The sequence below is a fragment of the Phacochoerus africanus genome, chromosome 3, assembly GCF_016906955.1.
Source record: "Phacochoerus africanus isolate WHEZ1 chromosome 3, ROS_Pafr_v1, whole genome shotgun sequence".
Taxonomy (NCBI): domain Eukaryota; kingdom Metazoa; phylum Chordata; class Mammalia; order Artiodactyla; family Suidae; genus Phacochoerus; species Phacochoerus africanus.
The window spans coordinates 134,350,161-134,370,402 of NC_062546.1; the positions used below are offsets into that span (position 1 = coordinate 134,350,161).

The window sequence follows — 20,242 nt, forward strand, 5'->3', positions numbered from 1 at the left end:
AAATCAGAGCTGTAGCTGCTGGCCTATACCACAGCCACAGCAATGCCAGATCCAAGACATCTGTGACCTGCATCATAGCTCAAGGCAACGCCAGATCCTTAACCCACTGAACGGGGCCAGGGATCAAACCTGAATCCTCATGGATACTAGTCAGATTTGTTTCTTCTAAGCCATCATGGGAACTCCTTTTATTATATATTTTTAAATTTTTATATGTATGAAAGAGATAATATATTCAAATCAACTTAAGAAACCTATAAGTGAATTTTAATTTGTTATGTATTTAACTCTACATGCTAGTTTTATTTATTTTTGCTGTAGTGTATACTTCATAAACTTGTTAGAAAAGAAATGGAGACACTGGTTAAGAAATTTTGGTATTAATTGTTGGTGTGAATGGAAGTTGGTGGAGCCACTTTGAAAAATGGTATTCAGGTTCTTCAAAAAATGGAAAATAGAGTTGCCATATGATTCTGCAATCCTACTCCTGGGTATAAATCCAGAGAAAACTGTAATTCAAAAAGATACATTGCAGCTCTATTTACAATAGCCAAGACATGGAAACAACCTAAATGTACATCAACAGATAAATGGATAAAGAAGTTGTAGTATATATACACAATGGAATATTACTCAGCCATAACAAAGAGTTGAATAATGCTATTTGCAGGAACACCGATGGACCCAGAGATTATCTCACTAAGTGAAGTAAGTCAAAAAGAGAAAGACTTCTACCATATGATATCACTTAGATGGGGAATCTACAAATATAACGCAAATGAACTTGTCTGTGAAACAGAAACAGACTCACAGACGTAGAGAACAAACTTGTGGTTGTCAGTGGTGGGAGGGAGGTGTGGAGGAGAGATGGATTTGGAGTTTGGGATTAGCAGATGCAAACTATTATATATAGAATGAATAAACAACATGCCTACTGTATAGCACAGGGGACTATATCCAATACCCTGTGATAAATCATAATAGGAAAGAATATGAAAAAGAATGTATCATTGCATCACTCTGCTATACAGTAGAAATTAAGAAACATTGTAAATCTACTATATTTCAATAAAATAAATTTTAAATCAGGAAATTTCAGTGTTAAAATTCAGTTTAAAAGGTGGGAAGCATCAGAGATTGACATACCTTGAGGCTATCATTGCTGGAACTGGCACTTCTCTTGGACCTACGTGCCCAGGGTAAGAGGTATCGATAATAAATATCCGAACAAAGGGATTCTTAGCTCCAGCCTGTGAAGAAAATGGAGATATAGAAGCTCATAAAATTCCAATTATCACCAACATTTTAAAGACACGGTAGGAATTTAGGCATATTTTTATAAGCTAATAATGTTAAGTATATACTTTTGAAAAGATTCTAATTATAACATGATCAGGAATTTCATTGCAGGCCAGTATCAAATATTATGCCAACCAGCGTGAAAACACATATTTTAAGTGATTAATGAGGGAGCTTGGATTCATAGGGAAAAATATTTTGGATATAAAAATGCAGTTCCATAAATGATACTCTGTTTTCTGACTTTGAAGACAGATATTTCCCATTATTGTTGTAATTAGGATAATTTTAATAACATTTCTCCATGTGCTAAGGGGAGTGCAGGAGGAGGTTGGTTTTGGGAAAAAAGTGTAAAGAATAAATTGGTCTAGGACAATTACCAAACAGTCTTCTAGCTAGTTACATTACTACTGCTATCATGTCCCCCAAGGTAGGAAATTTTCACCCCAAAGTAAAGTGTCACAGGATATGCACTTTTCTTGCTTTGTGCTTTTGGTGCTAAATTTACATAACTGCATAGTTCATGCCCAGACAGCTTCTTAGAGTTCCTCTTATGTTACCACAGAAAAAGAGAATCTTCTAATTGTCAAACAATTGAAATTCACGAAATTTAGGTATAAGGTCTTAAATGGCTCCATGCTTTTTGCCTTTTGTCTAAGGAATTGTCCAGGTTTTCCTCAGACCTCCGTGTTTTACTCTGAAGTTTAGATGGACTTTCTGCTTCTTTCAAGTTGTCTCACTTCTCAATCCAATGTCAGATGTTTCAGCCTTCAAAGAAACATGAGAATTTGGGTCCCAACTTCTCTGCCAGTAACTGTCAGTTACCCTCAGTTCTGAGTTTCTTCATCTCTTCCTGCTCCCTACAACCTTCTAAAGATCCAAGTTCTTTTACATCTTTTGGGTTCCAAGTATCACACCTCTCATTTCCAAAAATCTCCAGCTTTCAGATTTATACACAGCCCTTGAAGGATCTCCTGCCTAAACCCTTATTTCCTACCCATTGCCTTCTCTCAAATGACTTTAACATAAATTTTAGACTACCTGGAATTTCTATTTCTCTCACTATGGCCCCTTTGGCTTGCTTTGGAATCCACTTATGTGCATGCACATCCATCCCATCTTTATCAAATGTAGGGTCCCATTGTATCCATCTATTACACTGTTCTCCTTGGCAAGTAAAAACAAGAGTGACTTAAGAACAAAGAACTATATTCTAAAATCATTTCCACTCCTTTTATAGGAGAATTTCTGATCTTAGCTCCTTTCAGATTTCTTGTCTAAATTAAATTAGGACACCACATTTCTTCACTCGGATCTGGTCACTTTTCTCTTGGGTATACAGATAGCCTCTCTTGAGACATGGGGCTGCATGTGAAGTATGTAAGATAAGAATTCTAGGATGTTTATACAAGGAAGTTTGGGCTCACGCCATCTCTAATTCCCTCAAAGAAGAACCTAGCCTCATAAACTAAATCTACCTTGGATGTCCAGAAAAGACCATAACTCACTCCTCCTTTTACCCGACAGGGACATCACATTCGACATGTTAATTTCCCATTCTAGTTCGCATTTACATGAGAATTCAAGAGGGAATTGCAAAGCAGAACTTTACCCTGAATTTGGAGCATGAAATATGAAAAAATTAAAATTAAGTTAAGCTGTTTTTCCTCCATGATCTAGACCATATGTTTTTCAAAGACTCTGCAATGGATTTTGCAGAGACGACTTCATCCAGCACAACCAGATGTCCAAAGGAACAGATGTCCACATAAATAATAGAGCACAGTACAATGTTTGCCTTACAATGCACAAGGATAAAAAGCTCTCCAAACTTGTTGATCCCACCTCTATTCGTGGTTTGGTTGCTCATTTTGACACCAGGGAAATGGAAGCATCTACTAAAAATATTCCACATACCTTTGGGTATGGAATATTTATTGTTCTTGGATATTGTTCATCACCATAATAGGAATAGGCAATAACTGGTATCTCCGTATCATTAAATTCTGCATATGCCAAAAATCTTCCATTAGGAGACCACCAGAGAGCATATTTTGTAGCAAGCATTTCCTCTGAAAAATAAATACTAGCATATCAATTACAATTATGACTTACTCTTAAAGTCATTGTAAATACTTGAAAATACATTGTATACAGCCACTTATTAACCAAAATTATTTATTTTATGTGGTGTGACATATGTCATACTTCGGTTATCAAAAGAGAAATAATCTAGGTTTAGAGGAATAATTTAACCTTATATCCCATATCAGGAACTGACATTAGTCAGAAATGTACTTTTTAAAACAAATAATAAAAATCTTAACAAAAATTTATTTTCCCTTTTAGGGCAGCTTCTCACTTTTACAGTCACCTAAACTAGCCAAAACAAGGAGAACTGTAATTATACTCCTGAATGACATAAATTTGAAAGCTGACTTTCTCTCCTGGGAGTATTAAAAAAAAAAAAAGTTGATTCAGTTATGTCTTTTAATAAAGGCAAGGACTAGAAGAACTTTTAAAGTCCAATTAAGTCCTACATGACCCAGAAAGAGGACACAATCTACAAGAGTATCTAATACTAAGAATATTTTCCTGTAAAATAATACAGATAGTTAGCTTTGGGAAAAAAAGATTTATTTCGCAAGAGAAAAACAAACCTGAGAAAATGTACTAATACAACATCTAAGGACCATATACTTCTTGGAATATAAATTATTACTACTACTTTGTAATGTTCATGAAGATAAATTCTACCAGTCTGATAACACGATTTTGTTCTTTTAGAACATGCATGTGCTGTTCATAACCTGATAACACCTTTCAGAAATGCCAACATTCATCTCAGTAACATATCACTCATAGAAATGTTACTAGATGTGTGTGGTTATTTTCAATTAAAAGACTAATGGCAGCAGTAAAAAAAGAATACAGTGTACCTTCATAAACCCAGTCTGGGATTCCGTTAAATATTTTATTTTCTTTTCCATTATATGTTATTTGAAAAGGTGGGTCTTCTGGTCTTTGTTTCAGGTAGATGTTGTTTTGATAGACATATGCCTAGAAGTGGTGGTAAGTTAGTTAATAAGAAATTTCATAAGAAATATGATAAAGCCTGCATATTTGTGTTAATTAGTCACCTAGTACCTTTAAAAGGAGTGATAATCCAGATGCAAAAAGACTCACAACTAAGATATCATTTTAATAGATCAAAACCCCAAACAATTCACATTAACATGATTTTTAATGTAACATAAACAGCATTATTTTAAAACCTATCTATTAAATAAAGAATAAAGTCTGCTATTATTTTAGTTGCTTTTTTCCCCAAACAAATAATTATGTAAATTGACAGAAAGTCAAATAAATCTCTGAATATTAATAGCTAGCCAGATCTAATCTTTATTTAGAGTCCTTAAATAAGAGCTTGGACAAAATTTCATGTTGTCTGAAGCTAGTCTGGGAAACTTGTGAAAACCATATTTTTCCTGAGCTTTCTGGCACAACGCATTCTGGCTGAGTATAAGGATAAAGTTTTTGACTGCGATATTTAAAGAAGTCTATCCATGAGCTTGAGATTTTGCGGAATTCTCAGATGGGTTTCAATTTATCAAAACTCTTCCCGTTTTTAACCACTGAAATAGTCATGAATGTATTTTTTTTTTTTCTTTCAGGCAGGGAAATTTAACAAAGGCCAAATTCAAATGGCTCCTCTTTTATTTAAATGATTAAACACTCCTATAATTTAAACACTTACTAATTTACTCCCAACAGGAGACCAGCACAAATACTGAATTGGACGAGGAAGCTCATTTCTTGTTATAAATTCTCTAGAAGAAAAGGAATGAAGAAAATAAATAAATATATAAACTTTACTTTTCAATGCAAATAATAGGTTTAAAAAGAAAATAAACAAACATAAAAACAAAGGATCATTTTCTCTGCTTCTTCTAAACCTAATGGAAAGAATATGACAACCTGGGGGCTGCACATGGGGTGGTAGTTCCAATTCTTCACTACACTAGTTACTTACAGGTCATTTGCCTCCTTTGGATCTCAGTTTTCTGACCTTTTATATTGAGATGAAGTGATTAAAGATTTATAGATGGAGAAAGTGGGACAGTCTCTATAAAGTACCAAATGGAACCCCCCTCATCTTATAGAAAATAAACTTGAGGTTAGAGAAATGATAGGACTTTTAAAAAATCATGTTGCTAGTTCTTGGCAGAACCCTCATTACACTCAAGTCTTTTAACCCTCAGGACTGTAAAATTTATACATACCAGGCTGAGATGGTCGCTGAAGTGCCTTCCAGCTCTGAAATGCTATAATTGTGCTGAAGTTTAATATGTACTCTTCCACATTTTCATTCACAACCCCCCTTTCTGTGAATGCATATGCATTTCAAATTTTGGAGAATAAGATGCCATTTGACAATCTCCCCAGGGATCTGACTTGAAATCAGAAAAGGAAAGGAACATCTGATCTCAAGCTAAACTGAAAAACAGATCATATACTGGGCAGTATGCCTTGGCTTGAAAGTCCTCCACCCATGGGGAAATTTCAAATATACTATTGGCCAAAAATCCCACTTTGATGCTTGGAGTCGTCCTGCAAATACACAATTGACTGACTCGCACCATGGAGCTTTTGTAGTTCTTCAGCAAGAATGCATTCAGATTTTTACAAGAAGTGTTAAAGAGTTGCAGGATGACATGCTCAAATTTTGACTGTTATCTTCTTGAAGACAGTGTTAATAGTTTCATCAAGAATGCTTTCATGGAGATGCAAAACAAGACCTGCCTCCAAGGTAGACTCCTTGTCCGCCCCCCTCCAAAAAAAAAAACAAAAAAAAAATCTCCAGCCTGCACCTAATATATGCTTGACATTTCTACTTTTCCCATTCCTTTAAAGTTTGGACACCTGTGAAGACTTGTAACACAACATTACTCTGATTTAATTTTTTAGGTCAGGCAGTATGAAGCCTAGTAAACAATGAAGGAACAAGGCACTGGGCAGATAAGCTTCAATTGGAGAAAAAAATGATGTCCCTGGAGGAAGGAGATCATTGGTGCTGCAGTGGGAGTCCTGATTGTTAGAGGGTGATTTATGAGCATCAGGCCCCTGGAAGGTCCAGAACAGATCAAAATACGAGGGCACGGGCAAAAGAATAACCCAGAAGAGAAGACGTTTGTGCCTGGTTTACAATTCTGTCTCAAACCACTGTCCAGGTTACCTTTGGCATTGTAATTCTGCCTTAGGGTTCTACATACCATGGAATTATTTATGTGATCATGCAGACAGTGCCAAGATGACAACTTCAGGGCACAGCCTCTTCATGGCTAGCAAGTCACCATAGCTGCCACTGTCTGTGTTTTCTTAGTAATTACCAGATTGAGAGAAAGTGGAGGAGGGTGCTTTCTTTATAAAGGCAGTCATCTCTGCAGTGTTCCTTCATTTGCTTGAAACCAGAACTATCTTCATTTTCTCTGTGGTATATTTTAATAAAATCTTCAGACGCATATAGAAGACTTGGAATTAGTAATATTCAGTCTTACCTTGAGTCTCAACAAATTTATCATTCTTCACTCCCTAAATTATGGTATAATTTACCTAACAAAAAATCAATCTGGGAAGTTAGATAGTGGTGCAGGAAAACAGACAATGGTTTTGATTAGATTCACTGCACAAAAGTTAAATATTTAAAATGATTCTAGACCATAAACCTCATACAAACTATAATTAAATTACTTTTTGGTGAACCTCCTCCATACAGGTAGGATTTCAAAATGATTAAAAAGAAAAACAAGGAAAGGATTAAAGCCTTAGGAAATTCTCCTGAAAGTGTGACATTTCCACTTTACTACTCTAAAGGTTTCCTGAGAGCAGGTTTGGTTCCTCAAGCTCATTTATGGCTCCCCTCATGTGCTTTTCACCAGTAGGTGCTCAAAAAACACATGTTGAATCTGGTAACAATGTGGATACAGAGAAGAGAAAAACTCAGAACGCATTGAATGGATTTAGGTCTACATTACAAGGCAGTTCCTATCAATTTGACAGTTTAAGAAGATCAGAATTATTCTTTTCTAAACATTTAAAAGAAGTGCAGATGAAGTTTTTTTTAAAAAAACAATTTTGTGCTCCTGCTAGACAAAAGAAGAAATAGACCATAAGATTTTTCAATACCTCTTCAAGCCATATAATTATTTTCCCTTTTATATAACAGCAAATAGGATATCACATTAAGATGAGTAACTAAACCACTGCATTGTCCATATTTAGAGTGATTTTTCTAAAGTGCAAATCTGATCACATCATTTCCTATTTAAAACCATTAAGCGATTCTCTATTGTCATCAGAAGGAGATTTAAACTCTTAATAGTTTCCTCATTATTATTTGGCCCATGATTTCTGGACTCAACTCCTTCTCAACCTTACACCATCTCCTACTAGTATACATGCCCTCCTCCAACTTCAACTCAGCTGAACTACTTTGAGTTTCTTGAACACTTTGTGCTTCCCTTTCTTTTCGACTTTTACATGTTGTTCCTTTTGCCAGGAGTTCTCTTCCCCAGTCCTTTGTCTACCTACTCATTCATTTTTTTTTTCACTTAAACTGTAAATATTTCAGATAATTGGACAAAGAAAATAATGTAAAAGATGAAAATTTAGCCTCTAAATTGAAAATATATTAATATTCTGCATTTTAAAAAACAATTTCTGGGAGTTCCTGTTGTGGCTCAGTGGAGAAGAATCTGACTAGTATCCATGAGGACACAGGTTCAATCCCTGGCCTCACTCAGTGGACTAAGCATCTGGCATTGCCTCATGAGCTGTAATGTAGGTCGAAGACACAGCCTGGATTTGGCATTGCTGTGGCTGCGGTGTAGGCCATGCCTAGCCTGGGAACCTCCATATGCTGCAAGTGTGGCCCTAAAAAGACAAAAAAGAAAAGATTTGTTTAATTTTTTTTTTTTGTCTTTTTGCCATTTCTTGGGCCGCTCCCGGGCATATGGAGGTTCCCAGGCTCGGGGTCTAATTGGAGCTGTAGCCACCGGCCTACGCCAGAGCCACAGCAACAAGGGATCCGAGCCGCGTCTGCAACCTTCACCACAGCTCATGGCAACGCCCCGTGTCCTTAACCCACTGAGCAAGGGCAGGGACCGAACCTGCAACCTCATGGTTCCTAGTCGGATTCGTTAACCACTGCGCCACAACAGGAACTCCTAAAATTAATTTAAATTAAATGCTGCTCCCTCCCTTCTGCTTCCTTCCAGCGAGGGACCCATTCTCCCCAAGATTATGTATCATTCCTCTGCATGTTTGTATACCTTTGTACATATATTTACTTATATAATTTATATATTTATAATTTGCTGTTCAAAAGTAGGGAAGATGTATTGTATATTAAAATATAGGATATTAGTCAAATAAGAAGAGGTGAATATACCAAGGAAGTATTTCTTTGAATTTCTTAAGTTGTATGGAGATATATATATATATAGCAAAGAGGTAAGAAACTAAGATCAGAAACAATACAGCACAGTCTTAATATCAAATCAGAGACTGGAATGAAAAAAATTCTGCATGAGTTTTAAGTAGTGTTAAAGAACAGACATGAAGTTTTACCCATTCCTAAGGTCGTAGATGTGATATGTTGCTGTGTAAGAGTATCTCCAAAGCTGTCAGGAAAAAGATAGGCAAAGACAAATCATGATTCTTAAAAAGCTTAGGTCAATAATGTATAACAAATAGATCATTCAGTTCAAGGTTCAGAATTATAAAAGACTTATTTTCACAAGGCACCAGGAAAGACATGTTTCAATTTGAAATGAGTCTCATTTAAAGAGTTTTTCTGTGGACTTTTGTGCTGTTCATCCAAATTCCAGAACTAATCTCAGCAGTGATTCAACCCTCACTCCATAAAAAGCATATCCAAAGACATTTCTTAGTATAAAAAGCTTTTCTCTGACACACTCTATCCTAAAAAAATGTTCCCTTTATGCTTTACCTTGATTGAAGTAAAACCACTACAATTTCAAGTCCCATAAGGATTACCCTGCACCTAGATAGTTATTATAATAACACCCTTTACCATTAGTTGAGAGAATTTCATTCAACATAGAGTTTTGTTGCAAAGTGTTTGCTTTTTCTTTGAGAGTAGTTTTTAAATAATGGAAATTGAGAAAAATAAATGAGGCATATAGCTTACAATTCCTCCTGGAAAAAAAAAAAGAAGAAGAAGAAGAAGAAGAAAAAGAAACTGCTCTTTTCTCCTGAAGTTTATTTGTATTGTGGTTAGTGAATAAAGCAAGAATTATTTTAGATTCTGTTTCTTAAAGGGCTTTCGAACACTTGGCAAAGAAGTTCCAGCAGGTTAAAATATGTCTTTCTGAAGATCACTGGTGACCAAATCTGGTCCACTGGAAAATAATCGGCTGCCTGAACAACTAGGGAGGGTCAAGCTTGGTTTTTTACTGCATCTTCAGGGAGTTTTACATCTCAAGTAGAATATGAAAAATGACATCTAAAATAAAAGACTCGATCAAAAAGTAATTATTAGTAGTTGAATTGGGGATGGTAAATTCTGCACGTTTGCCAGTATAAGTAGAAAAAGTAAGGGGTTTATCTTTCCTCTACAATTTCCCTTAGGACAGGGAAATTATGTGGAATAACTCCTACACTAGGCTTTCAAAGATAGAGCTTTAAACTCTGGTCTACCAATGACTGTATATTATCTGCCTTGAGCAAGTGAGTTCAATAAGCTACGTATTGATTTTCCCCTTTTTCAATAATAATAAACATTAACAAGGTTAAAATATGTGAGAATTGACTAACAATTTATGATGTCAAATAGCTTTTTTTCTTATGAATATCAGTGCCCCCCAAAATAAGTTTTTTCCTCAAGAGGAAAGTAGTTTCTACTGCTTAATGATAACCAGACAAGAATGCCAAATTCTGAATTATTTGTATATGTTTATGTTATTCTTTGGGAGCTAAGCTAGAATTGCCTTAATTTCTTAAATATTTAGAGATAAAGATAGACTCTTGCATCCTCTTACTTCTATAAAACAATCTGTGGGCTAGTAAAAGATACAATCAGATAAACCCAAATTAAAGAGTCAATACCTTTGAATAATCACTTTCTAGATATGCAAATTGCCGATCAGGTGACAAACCATAACTTGAAGCATTCACACTTTTCTGAAATTATGAAGAAGTTGATTAGAATACAGAAAAAAATAAGAGCCACACAAATTTATAGTTCTAAAAGAACATTATGTCACTGATATACTCCCAGTTATACTTTCGAAGCAAAAGTTTAGGAGGTACCTAATGTATACACAGAATTCACTACACATTTAGAGGATGTGACAAATAAGATATACTTTGTGATTTCGAGACGCTTATAATGTTAAACTTGTAAATCAATAGCACACTCAAATTTACAAAGTTTTATAGAAGAGATATAATTTTAACACAGCAAAAGTATTGCAGAAGAGGCGAGAGGCTTATTGGTTGCACAGAGGTGGAGAATATCATCCTTGCTTGACTTTAAAAGGTTATGAGGCTGTTGAGGGCAGAGAAAGTAGGTGGTCTGAGAGTCCAGAATAGGATGTGTCTGTGTACCATAGTACCAGTCTTTGAGTATTTATTGAGCACTGTCCTAAGCACTTTTTAATGTTACTTCATTTGATTCTTATACTAACCCGAGAGGTATTATTATGCCTACTTTACAGAGGAAGAAACTGAGGTACAATGACGATGGTGTATTGTGGAACTTTACCCAAGGCTCCCTAACTAGTGAATGACAGAGCCAGAATCTGAACCTCCATTCGCCTGACTGTAAGAACTGAGTTCATACCTCTTAGCTCACACAATACTAGTTCCACAGAGGAAGAACTATTTTAGATGATTTAGAGAAGGCAAGGATAGTAATCTAGTGTAACTAGAAGAGTCAGAGGAACTGTGGTTAGGATGGAGCTGAGAAGGCAGATTGGGTCCAGATGAGGCGCTAGGAGTGGACTCCATTCCTTGGTCAGTGAAGAGCTGGCAGAGGTTTTTGAGGAAGACAGTGTTGGATACATACCATGGTGGTATTACTCAAAATGGTATATGATTCTCCTGTTTCAATATTATAGAATATGACATTATCATCTGTAGATTGATGAAGATATTCTTGTCCTTTAAACAAGAAGGAAAACAAAACTTGAAATGATCTCTTTTAACAGGAAATACATTTATAACAAAGAGAAACCTCTCTTATTTCACAGACTGACTTTGTTATTCCTCTCTGTCCAGTACATAGGGCCTTGTCAAATTTAAAATAATAAGTAAAAAAATAACAAGTTGATAGCAGAAGGGAGGAGAGTATGCTTTTTTCCCTGTTTACAGAAAAATGCCATATTTGAGAGTGGCAGCCCTATTCTAAGCAGTTCAGGGCATTTATGAATAAATTTGAGTTGTCTCTGTGTTACAAAGAGGATATACTAGTTTAAAATTGTATGGTTTTTTTTTTTTTTTGGTCTTTTCTAGGGGGTCGAAAAAGAGCTGTAGCCACCGACCTACGCTGGAGCCGCAGCAACGCAACTCCTGTATGAGTTTTGTGTGTTTTTTTTTGCAATAAGATATATGTGTGTGTGTGTATATATATATATATTCCCTTTTTTTTGAAGGCAACACCCACAGAACATGGAGGTTCCCAGGCTAGGGGTCAATTTGGAGCTACAGCTGCCAGCCTACACCACAGCCACAGCAACACAGGTTCTGAGCCACATCTGCGAACTGCACCACAGCTTGTGGCAACGCTGGATCCTTAACCCACTGAGTGGGGCTAGGAATCGAACCTGTATCTTCATGGACTAGTGGGGTTCATTTCCACTGAGCCATGACGGGAACTCCAAAAACTGTGTATTCCATTTGGGTTGTGTTTGATTTAGTTCAAACACTATTTTACATGCATTTAATTTTGTAAAAAGAAAAATGAAAAAAATTCAATTTTGTTTTAGTGGCACTTTAGATATAAACTCATATCATAAACGATTTAGTTGCTCTTACCATTTGTTTGATTAGACTTGTCTGACCACATGCTATTTTGAAAAACCTATGCAGATATCAATTTTATGACCCTTAAAGGATTTGTTGTCAGGGCAGGGTTTGTTCATTTCTCAAATTATCTAGATTAACAATGGTATTTCTCTTTTGGTAAAATTCTCACGACCTCTTCTAAATAGGTGCTATTTCCCATTCTGAAAAGCTATACCATATGCTCAGTTTATTCTAACAATGCATTCTCAGATTCTACTGTTCTGCTAAAATTACTATTGGTGTTATTATTATTGGGCAAATCCAGTCTAAACAGTTCTGTTAAAAGTTCTTTCATGGCTACTTGACTTATCTAAATAATTACTCTTTTTATCCATCTCAGCTGAGATGGCTTTGGTTACCACAGTGACTTGTTGACACTAAAAGCAAAAACAAAATCATACATTATAAAAAGCTCTCAAAAAGTAAAGAAATAATTTACTTACCCGAAATCCAGTTTGGAAAAAATGTTTTATAAGAAAATGTCCCATTTAAAATATCCTTCAGTGTGAGTGCTCTTGTTTTACTTCCTTCAGAGTTAGGAACTTTGGGGGAGGAGGAAACATACTATTACTTAAAAGAAGATTATAACGCAAATAAATGTTTCGTCTGTTATTTCTCATATAATGAAAAGATTGCCATTGCTAAACCCTTGTTTAACTCATCTTAATAACTTTGAGAATTATTTCCTTTTTTACAGGCATGCTAATGAGGCTTAGAGAGATAGTTTGATTGCCCGGAAAACAACACTGGTGGGAAAATATTGAGGAGTATGGAGGGGGACTATGCTGAGCAGTGGGGACAATATTCTTCAGGCAATGAAGAGTTGTCAGTGGTTTTTTGTTTGTTTGTTTTTCTTTTTGGGGCCACATTTGCAGCATGTGGAAGTTCATAGCCACAGCAACGTGGGATCCAAGCCATATCTGCGCCCGATGACGCCACAGCTTGCAGCAACGCCAGATCCTTAACCTATTGAGTGAGGCCAGGGATCACACCTCATGGGTACCAGTCAGGTTCTTATCCCACTGAGCCACAGCAGGAACTCCAAAGAGTTGTCAGAAGTTTTTAAGAAGGAAGATGATATGAGGTTCCAATAAGTCTAGGCCTTGCAAATTAGGATTGCCGACTTGCAATCTAGGCTTGACTAAAAACTTGGTCTTTAAGCAGTTCATTGTAGTTTCTCACATATGCTTGGCTTGGGTTTCTACTGATTTATTAATGATATATTTAGCATCCAGTTTGGTCCTATGGCCTCAGCTAGAATCCTTACCTTCAGACATCTCATGAGAGACATTAATTAAATTAGATAGCTTCTTATCCAAGCCAGAGATTTTTATAAGGAGAAAGTGAACCAGAAGAAAAGAAAACCACATCATTTATATAAATGATCTTGGAAATTCCAGGAGTAGAGGTTTTCCATGTGAAAATTAACCCAGTGTAGCTCACAAACCACAAACAAATTCCACCTATATTTGAACTCTCCATAACAATGTTATGTTTCGAATGTGGTTCTGTTCTCAGAACAAATTCATTATAGAGACCTGCAACAGTCAGATATACCAGAAACTATGGCAACCAGCTTCTGACACTTCTTCCATATTCCTGTTGTCCATCCTGCCTGTCTTACCCCTTCTCCAGGCTTTCACTTATAGAACCAAAACTTAGGAGAGTGTCCTACACCTTGAAGAGCATATGTGAATCTGGTTTATGCTCGTGTAAAAATAAAACTGTCAAAGATATGAGCTATAACTTTAACTTCCTGCTAAACTCTTCCACAGCTTTCCATGACTCTCAAGATAAAGACCAAAAATGTTAGTCCGGACTATAGACCCTACCTGGTCCGGGACGGCCTACCTCTTCAGCCCCTTCTTGCCCTTCTCTCATTACTTTCCACTCCAAACATGGTAGGCTTTCTGTTCCTCAAATACTGATCCCTTTCTCCAGGGCTACTGCACCTCTCTCCCCTCTCTCCCTTCTCTGTATAACTACTCTTCAGCTTTTAGGTCTCACTGCAAGGGTCATTTCCTCTGAGAAGCCCTACCTGATCCCCTGGTTTAGGTCTGGCTCCTTTGTTACACATCACCAAAGACCAGGTTCCCTTTTGTAAGAGCATTTCTCTTGGTTTAGAATGTTGTACATATTGGAATGATTATTTTATTCATATTTCTCTGCCTCCCACTGTACCCTCAAAACAACCACCATAAGGCCAGGAACCATGTCTAGTTTTGCTCACCATGACATCCCTACTGTTTAACACATAATAGACATTTAATAAATATGTGTTGAATGAATGCATACATGAAATGAAGGATTGATGGATGAATGGAAGAGATTTATCCCCTCTTCCTTTACAGAATGATTCTACCACTAATTCCCTGTATGGCATTGTAAGTCAACCTCTGGCATCACAGCTTACTCACCTATAAAGTAAAGGGCTGGATTAGAAAATACCTTCCAGTTCTACCACATGGGATTTTGAAATGTGATATACAACATGCTCTTTTAACTTTATAATCCCATAAATGTAAGGCCATATGATAAGGTCCAGTTGACCAACTGGATAACAGCATCTTCTGCTATTTTAACTGATTGACACAGTATATTCACACTGTATCTGCACTCCTGATTAGGACCATGAATTATTTTCTTAATTTTCTAAGAATTTTTCTGGTAGCTGTAAGAACATAAATGGCTAGTGAACCCCCTTGCAACCAGATATTAAATACTTCATAATATTAAGTTATTCTATTTAAAAAAAATCATCTTTGTACATTCTCTTTGAATCCTAAGTTCTACATGCCATACAATTATTCCTAATGAAAGTGCTTCTATTTACTTAAACACTCTTGTGCAAAATTTATATCACTGATTTTATAATTCCCATTCAATGAATAAAAGACCATTTTACTAAAATAGCATTAGAATAACTGCTAAGTAATTTAATGCAAGTTTATTTAACTCTCTTAAGAGCAAATTGCAGTCTGCTTCTAATGTAGTCAAGAGGAAATTCTAAAACGATTTGCAGTGCAAATTATTTTCCTTTTGAGATATATTTAATTGGTGTCTACACAATCCTGAACATAAAGATGAAAAAAATTTAGTTTAGTGAATCTCTTTATTGTGAATACCAAAAAAACTAGGTAATTGTTCAAAAAAACTTTTTTGATTTTAATTCAATAAATGAATATAATGTTGATACCTTTTGTCTAGCATAAATAATGCTTTGATTATTTGTGTAGTAGATAATGACTTGTAGATATTCCTTTTATATATCCATGCATATAATTTTCCTTACTTGCAATTATGCTTAATTGAGAAATTATCAGCTATAATTAATCTTCATTTTTATAGAAGGTTAAATTAAGTGAGCTAATTCAAGTGAAACATTTAGCTCTATGTTTGGCAGTCAGTGTTAGCTTTTACTGTTATCATAGTTTATGAGTATTCTTCAAATAAATATTTTGATCAGTGTTTCCCCAACTAACTTGACCACTGGGACTTTTTTTTCCTTTTTTTTTTGAATGTCTACTAGAATCACAGTATGGGAAAAGTAGTTTTAGAATAAGTTATCAATATATATAATTAAGGTTTACTTTTATTCCAGTATAATGGAATTCATCAGTTGTACTTGGAACATCTTTGTCATCATAGAGCTCCATAACTGAACTTTTCCAAACATAATCATAAGTATAGTTAGTTAGTACTAATAGCACATATATGGATAAATAAAATGTATTAAAAAAAAGGAGTTTCAAATTATTTTAAATACCTACTCATTTTCCTTTCTTATCACTGAAAGCAATGCTGATTCCAATCAGATTATTCAAAAAGATTTCAAGGATTAGTAATTTTACTCTTTTTAACCTCTAATTTAGATTATCCAGCAAAGTTGTGTAAGAGTACATTTCACATTAGTTGCTAGTTACTCATTTATTTTAAATGGGTACATAGTAGCTATAAATGCCAATATAGAGAATTTAACATGCCATATTATGACTCAATACCTGTAAAGCAATTTTAAATATGTATTAATTGTACTAATAATTACTGTAATGATAATAAGCTTCACTAGTGTCCAAAAAGTGCAAGTGGATATACAGAACCCATCCAGAGGAGCCAGCTGCACTTACATGGAAATAGGGTTTGTGGGACTGATTTGGGATAGGTGATTACTCCTAACCTTACATGGGGTGTAACCAGGGTTCACAAGGTGTGATTATTCTGGAGTCAGGCTGGGCTCAGAATGATACCAAATCAAATGGGGAGAATTCAAAATAGACATTCTTTTCTTTCTGCAGAAAATGACACCTGTTCAAAAATGCAATAAAATAATATATCTGCTCCAATGTTGCATTAGGTCACATACTAAGAGCTATAAAATATGTTCTTAGAATTTCCAATTCAAGCTTTTATTCTTTGTACCCTCTAGGACAGTGTTCCATATATTGTGGAACACAATAAATGTTTGTTGAATAAAAAAAAAAATCAACTGAACTGATTTTATTCTAGCTTGTTTTCACTAATTCTCCCCCAAAGATACACCTGCGCTTACTCTTTACCCTCTTGTCCATGTTATAAATTTTGTGTATACACTCTTCTACATGGACATGTCTTGGCTTAAATATATATCAGAATTTAGTCTGTGGAGTTAGTTGGAATCCTTGTTTGAAAAAGATTCCTAATACTACTCAGCCATAAAAAAGAACAAAATAATGCCATTTGCAGCAAGATGGATGGAACTAGAGACTCTCATACCAAGTGAAGTAAGTCAGAAAGAGAAAGACAAATACTACATGATATCACTTATATCTGGAGTCTAACATATGGCACAAATGAACCTTTCCACAGAAAAGAAACTCATGGAGAACAGACTTGTGGTTGCCAAAGGGGAGGGGGAGGGAGTGGGATGGACCAGGACCAGGAATTTGGGGTTAACAGATGCAAACTATTGCCTTTGGAATGGATAAGCAATGAGATTCCCTGTATAGCACTGGGAATTGTATCTGGTCACTGATGATGGAGCATGATAATGTGAGAAAAAAGAACATATGTATGTATGTACGACTGGGTCACTTTTCTGTACAGTTGAAAACCGACCGAACTCTGTAAACCAGCTATAATGGAAAAAAAAATTTTAATTAAAATTTAAAAAGTAAATTTCACCAAAACTGAAAAAAAGAAAGAAAGAAAGAAAGAAAGAAAGAAAGAAAGAAAGAAAGAAAGAAAGAAAAGAAAGAAAGAAAAGAAAAAAATTCCCAGTCCTTATCTCAAACCCACTGTTTCAGACTCTCTGAGGAAGAGGTCCTGGTTTTCATTGTTTACCAAAAACCCCCACCCCCGCCCCCAGGGGATTCTCCTGCAAAGAATCAAAATGTAGTGATTTCACAGCATCTATGGGGTTTAACATATTCTTGTGCCTGTAAATGGTCCTTGCTTGTAAACTTCTGGAAGCTGGATGGGTCTGGCCGACTATAATTCACACCTTGAGGACAGGGACTCCCCACAACTAATGGAAATCATTACTTTCAAAGAACATTAATGGGGTCCTTTAATGTTTATGTCCTTATTCAGTCCTCTCACTCATTTTCTTTCCAGGCCATGTCAGATGGATTCTTCTTTAGGTACATTCCCTCTGCTGATCCTGAGGAATAGAGAAACAGCAAGGGGACTGATTTTGCCCCAGATTAAATTTAAGCAAGATAACAGGGAAAGCATTGGTGGGGGAGGAGGCCATTGTTTTCTAGGTTTTTGAATGCGTGTATGTTTGTGTATAAATCAGTATAAACTGCATCTCTATGGCATCAGTCACACCGAACAAGTCCTAGTCACCTGAAAAATATTCCACAAATACATGAATTTTCATGCCTTTTTCCAAATAATGTTTTAGTAATGAATTATAATCTTTGATTCTTTGGGAAATTTAGTTTTGGTATCTGTAATTTTTAAGCTCTAAATAGCTGAGCAGAAGTAGAAATGAATTCTGACAGCTCATCTCTCTCCCACATGTAATTGACACTCACTGATTAACACAATCTCTGGTAGTGCCCTTATAGTCAATGTGGCCCATCTTTAGTGTTACTCATACACTGCTTAAACACTGTAATTAACTATAGTTTTAATTATTTGCATTTTCAACTTATTAAGGCAAAGCTGAAAATTATTTTAATTACAAATCCGTGAAATTACAATTCACAGAAATGATTCACAAATAAGTAATGATTCACTGTTCTAATTCTTTCTTAAACTTTGTTTACTCTTTATTAAGATTCTATTTCTAATTTCTGCTATTTAATTTTCTAGTCCTGAAAAATTGGGACTAGGTGTCAGAGCAGACATCTGATGTTAGCTCTATATTCATCACAAACTAAATGAGAAAATATGGTTTATTAAGTGGGCACACAAATGGCTGGTAGGTCCTTTTGTTCTCAGTTTTTTGTTTTTTGTTTTGTTTATTTTTTGTCTTTTTGCTATTTCTTGGGCTGCTCCCGTGGCATATGGGAGGTTCCCAGGCTAGGGGTCGAATCGGAGCTGCAGCCACCAGCCTACGCCAGAGCCACAGCAACGCTGGATCTGAGCCGCATCTGCAACCTACACCACAGTTCACGGCAACGCCGGATCGTCAACCCACTGAGCAAGGGCAGGGACCGAACCCGCAACCTCATGGTTCCTAGTCGGATTCGTTAACCACTGCGCCACAACGGGAACTCCCTGTTCTCAGTTTTATACTTGATTTGAACTGATGCTTATGGAAAGTGGCATGGGCTCCCAGGCATACCACACCTGACTCTGCTGGCTTTGCAAAGATGCTGTCCTCCAGCAATCGAATAAGCCAAGTTTGTTTCTGGAATGAGCACAACCATGGCAAGCATCTGAAGTATTAGGTTAGGAAATAAACTATTTAAAATTAATACTGTATTTGGGTAAAGGCTGAACACTTTGAAAAATGGAACTGAGGTAACCAGTAATAAGAAATGTTAAGGAGTTCCTGTCATGGCTCAGGAGAAACGAATTTGACTGGCATCAGTGAGGACACAGGTTTGATCCCTGGCCTCACTCAGTGGGTTAAGGATCTGGTGTTGCCATGAGCTGTGGTGGAGGTCCCAGATGTGGCTCAGATCAGGTGTTTCTGTGACTGTAGTGCAGGCCAGCAGCTACAGCTCTGATTCAACCCCTAGCCTAGGAACCTCCACATGTTGCAGGTGTGGCCCTAAAATGACCAAAAAAAAAAAAAAAAAAGAAATGTTAAAATTTACCAAGTTCTAATAAGTACCAAACACTTACCTGCATGGTCCCATTAAAACACTCACAACAACTCTCTGATACAAGTACTATTATTTACACTACTTTACAGATCAGGAAATGGAAATTAGAAATAAAGTAACTTGCCTAATACATAAGAGAGCTAGGGTTTAAATCCAGCTCCAACCAATTTTAAAGACTGGACACTTTATCACTCTACTGTGGTTTAAAGTGAAAGCGCATCTGTAATGAAACAACAACAACGCAAAACAAACACAAAAATATGATCAAGAACCAAGCAACATATGGGGTTTGGGGTGCAATAATTATATCTCAGGAAGTTCCTTTGTGGTGCAGTGGAAACAATCCAGCTAGGAACTATGAGGTTTCGGGTTCAATCCCTGGCCTGGCTCAGTTGCTACAAGCTGTGGTGTAGGCAGCTGTAGCTCCGATTTGACCCCTAGCCTGGGAAATTCAACATACTGTGGGTGCAGCCCTAAAAGCAAAAAACAAACAAACAAACAAAAAAACAAAACTCAAAGTAAATATTAAGAGAAAATGAGACAATTCGAGCTTTGTCAAAGCAAAGAGGGCACTGTAAAGCTTTTAATGTCTCAGT

The 20,242-nt window shown here is 36.1% G+C and overlaps 1 protein-coding gene across 1 annotated transcript in view; it reads right to left on the minus strand.

Moving 5' to 3' along the window:
• The window catches only part of FAP (fibroblast activation protein alpha), a 71,005-nt gene that overhangs the window by 42,513 nt on the left and 8,250 nt on the right, over positions 1-20,242 (minus strand). Inside the window, 8 exon segments of the mRNA XM_047772746.1 lie at positions 1,147-1,250; positions 3,217-3,371; positions 4,239-4,359; positions 5,057-5,129; positions 8,929-8,981; positions 10,429-10,503; positions 11,390-11,484; positions 12,831-12,929. Of these exon segments, the coding sequence (XP_047628702.1) occupies positions 1,147-1,250; positions 3,217-3,371; positions 4,239-4,359; positions 5,057-5,129; positions 8,929-8,981; positions 10,429-10,503; positions 11,390-11,484; positions 12,831-12,929 (775 nt within the window).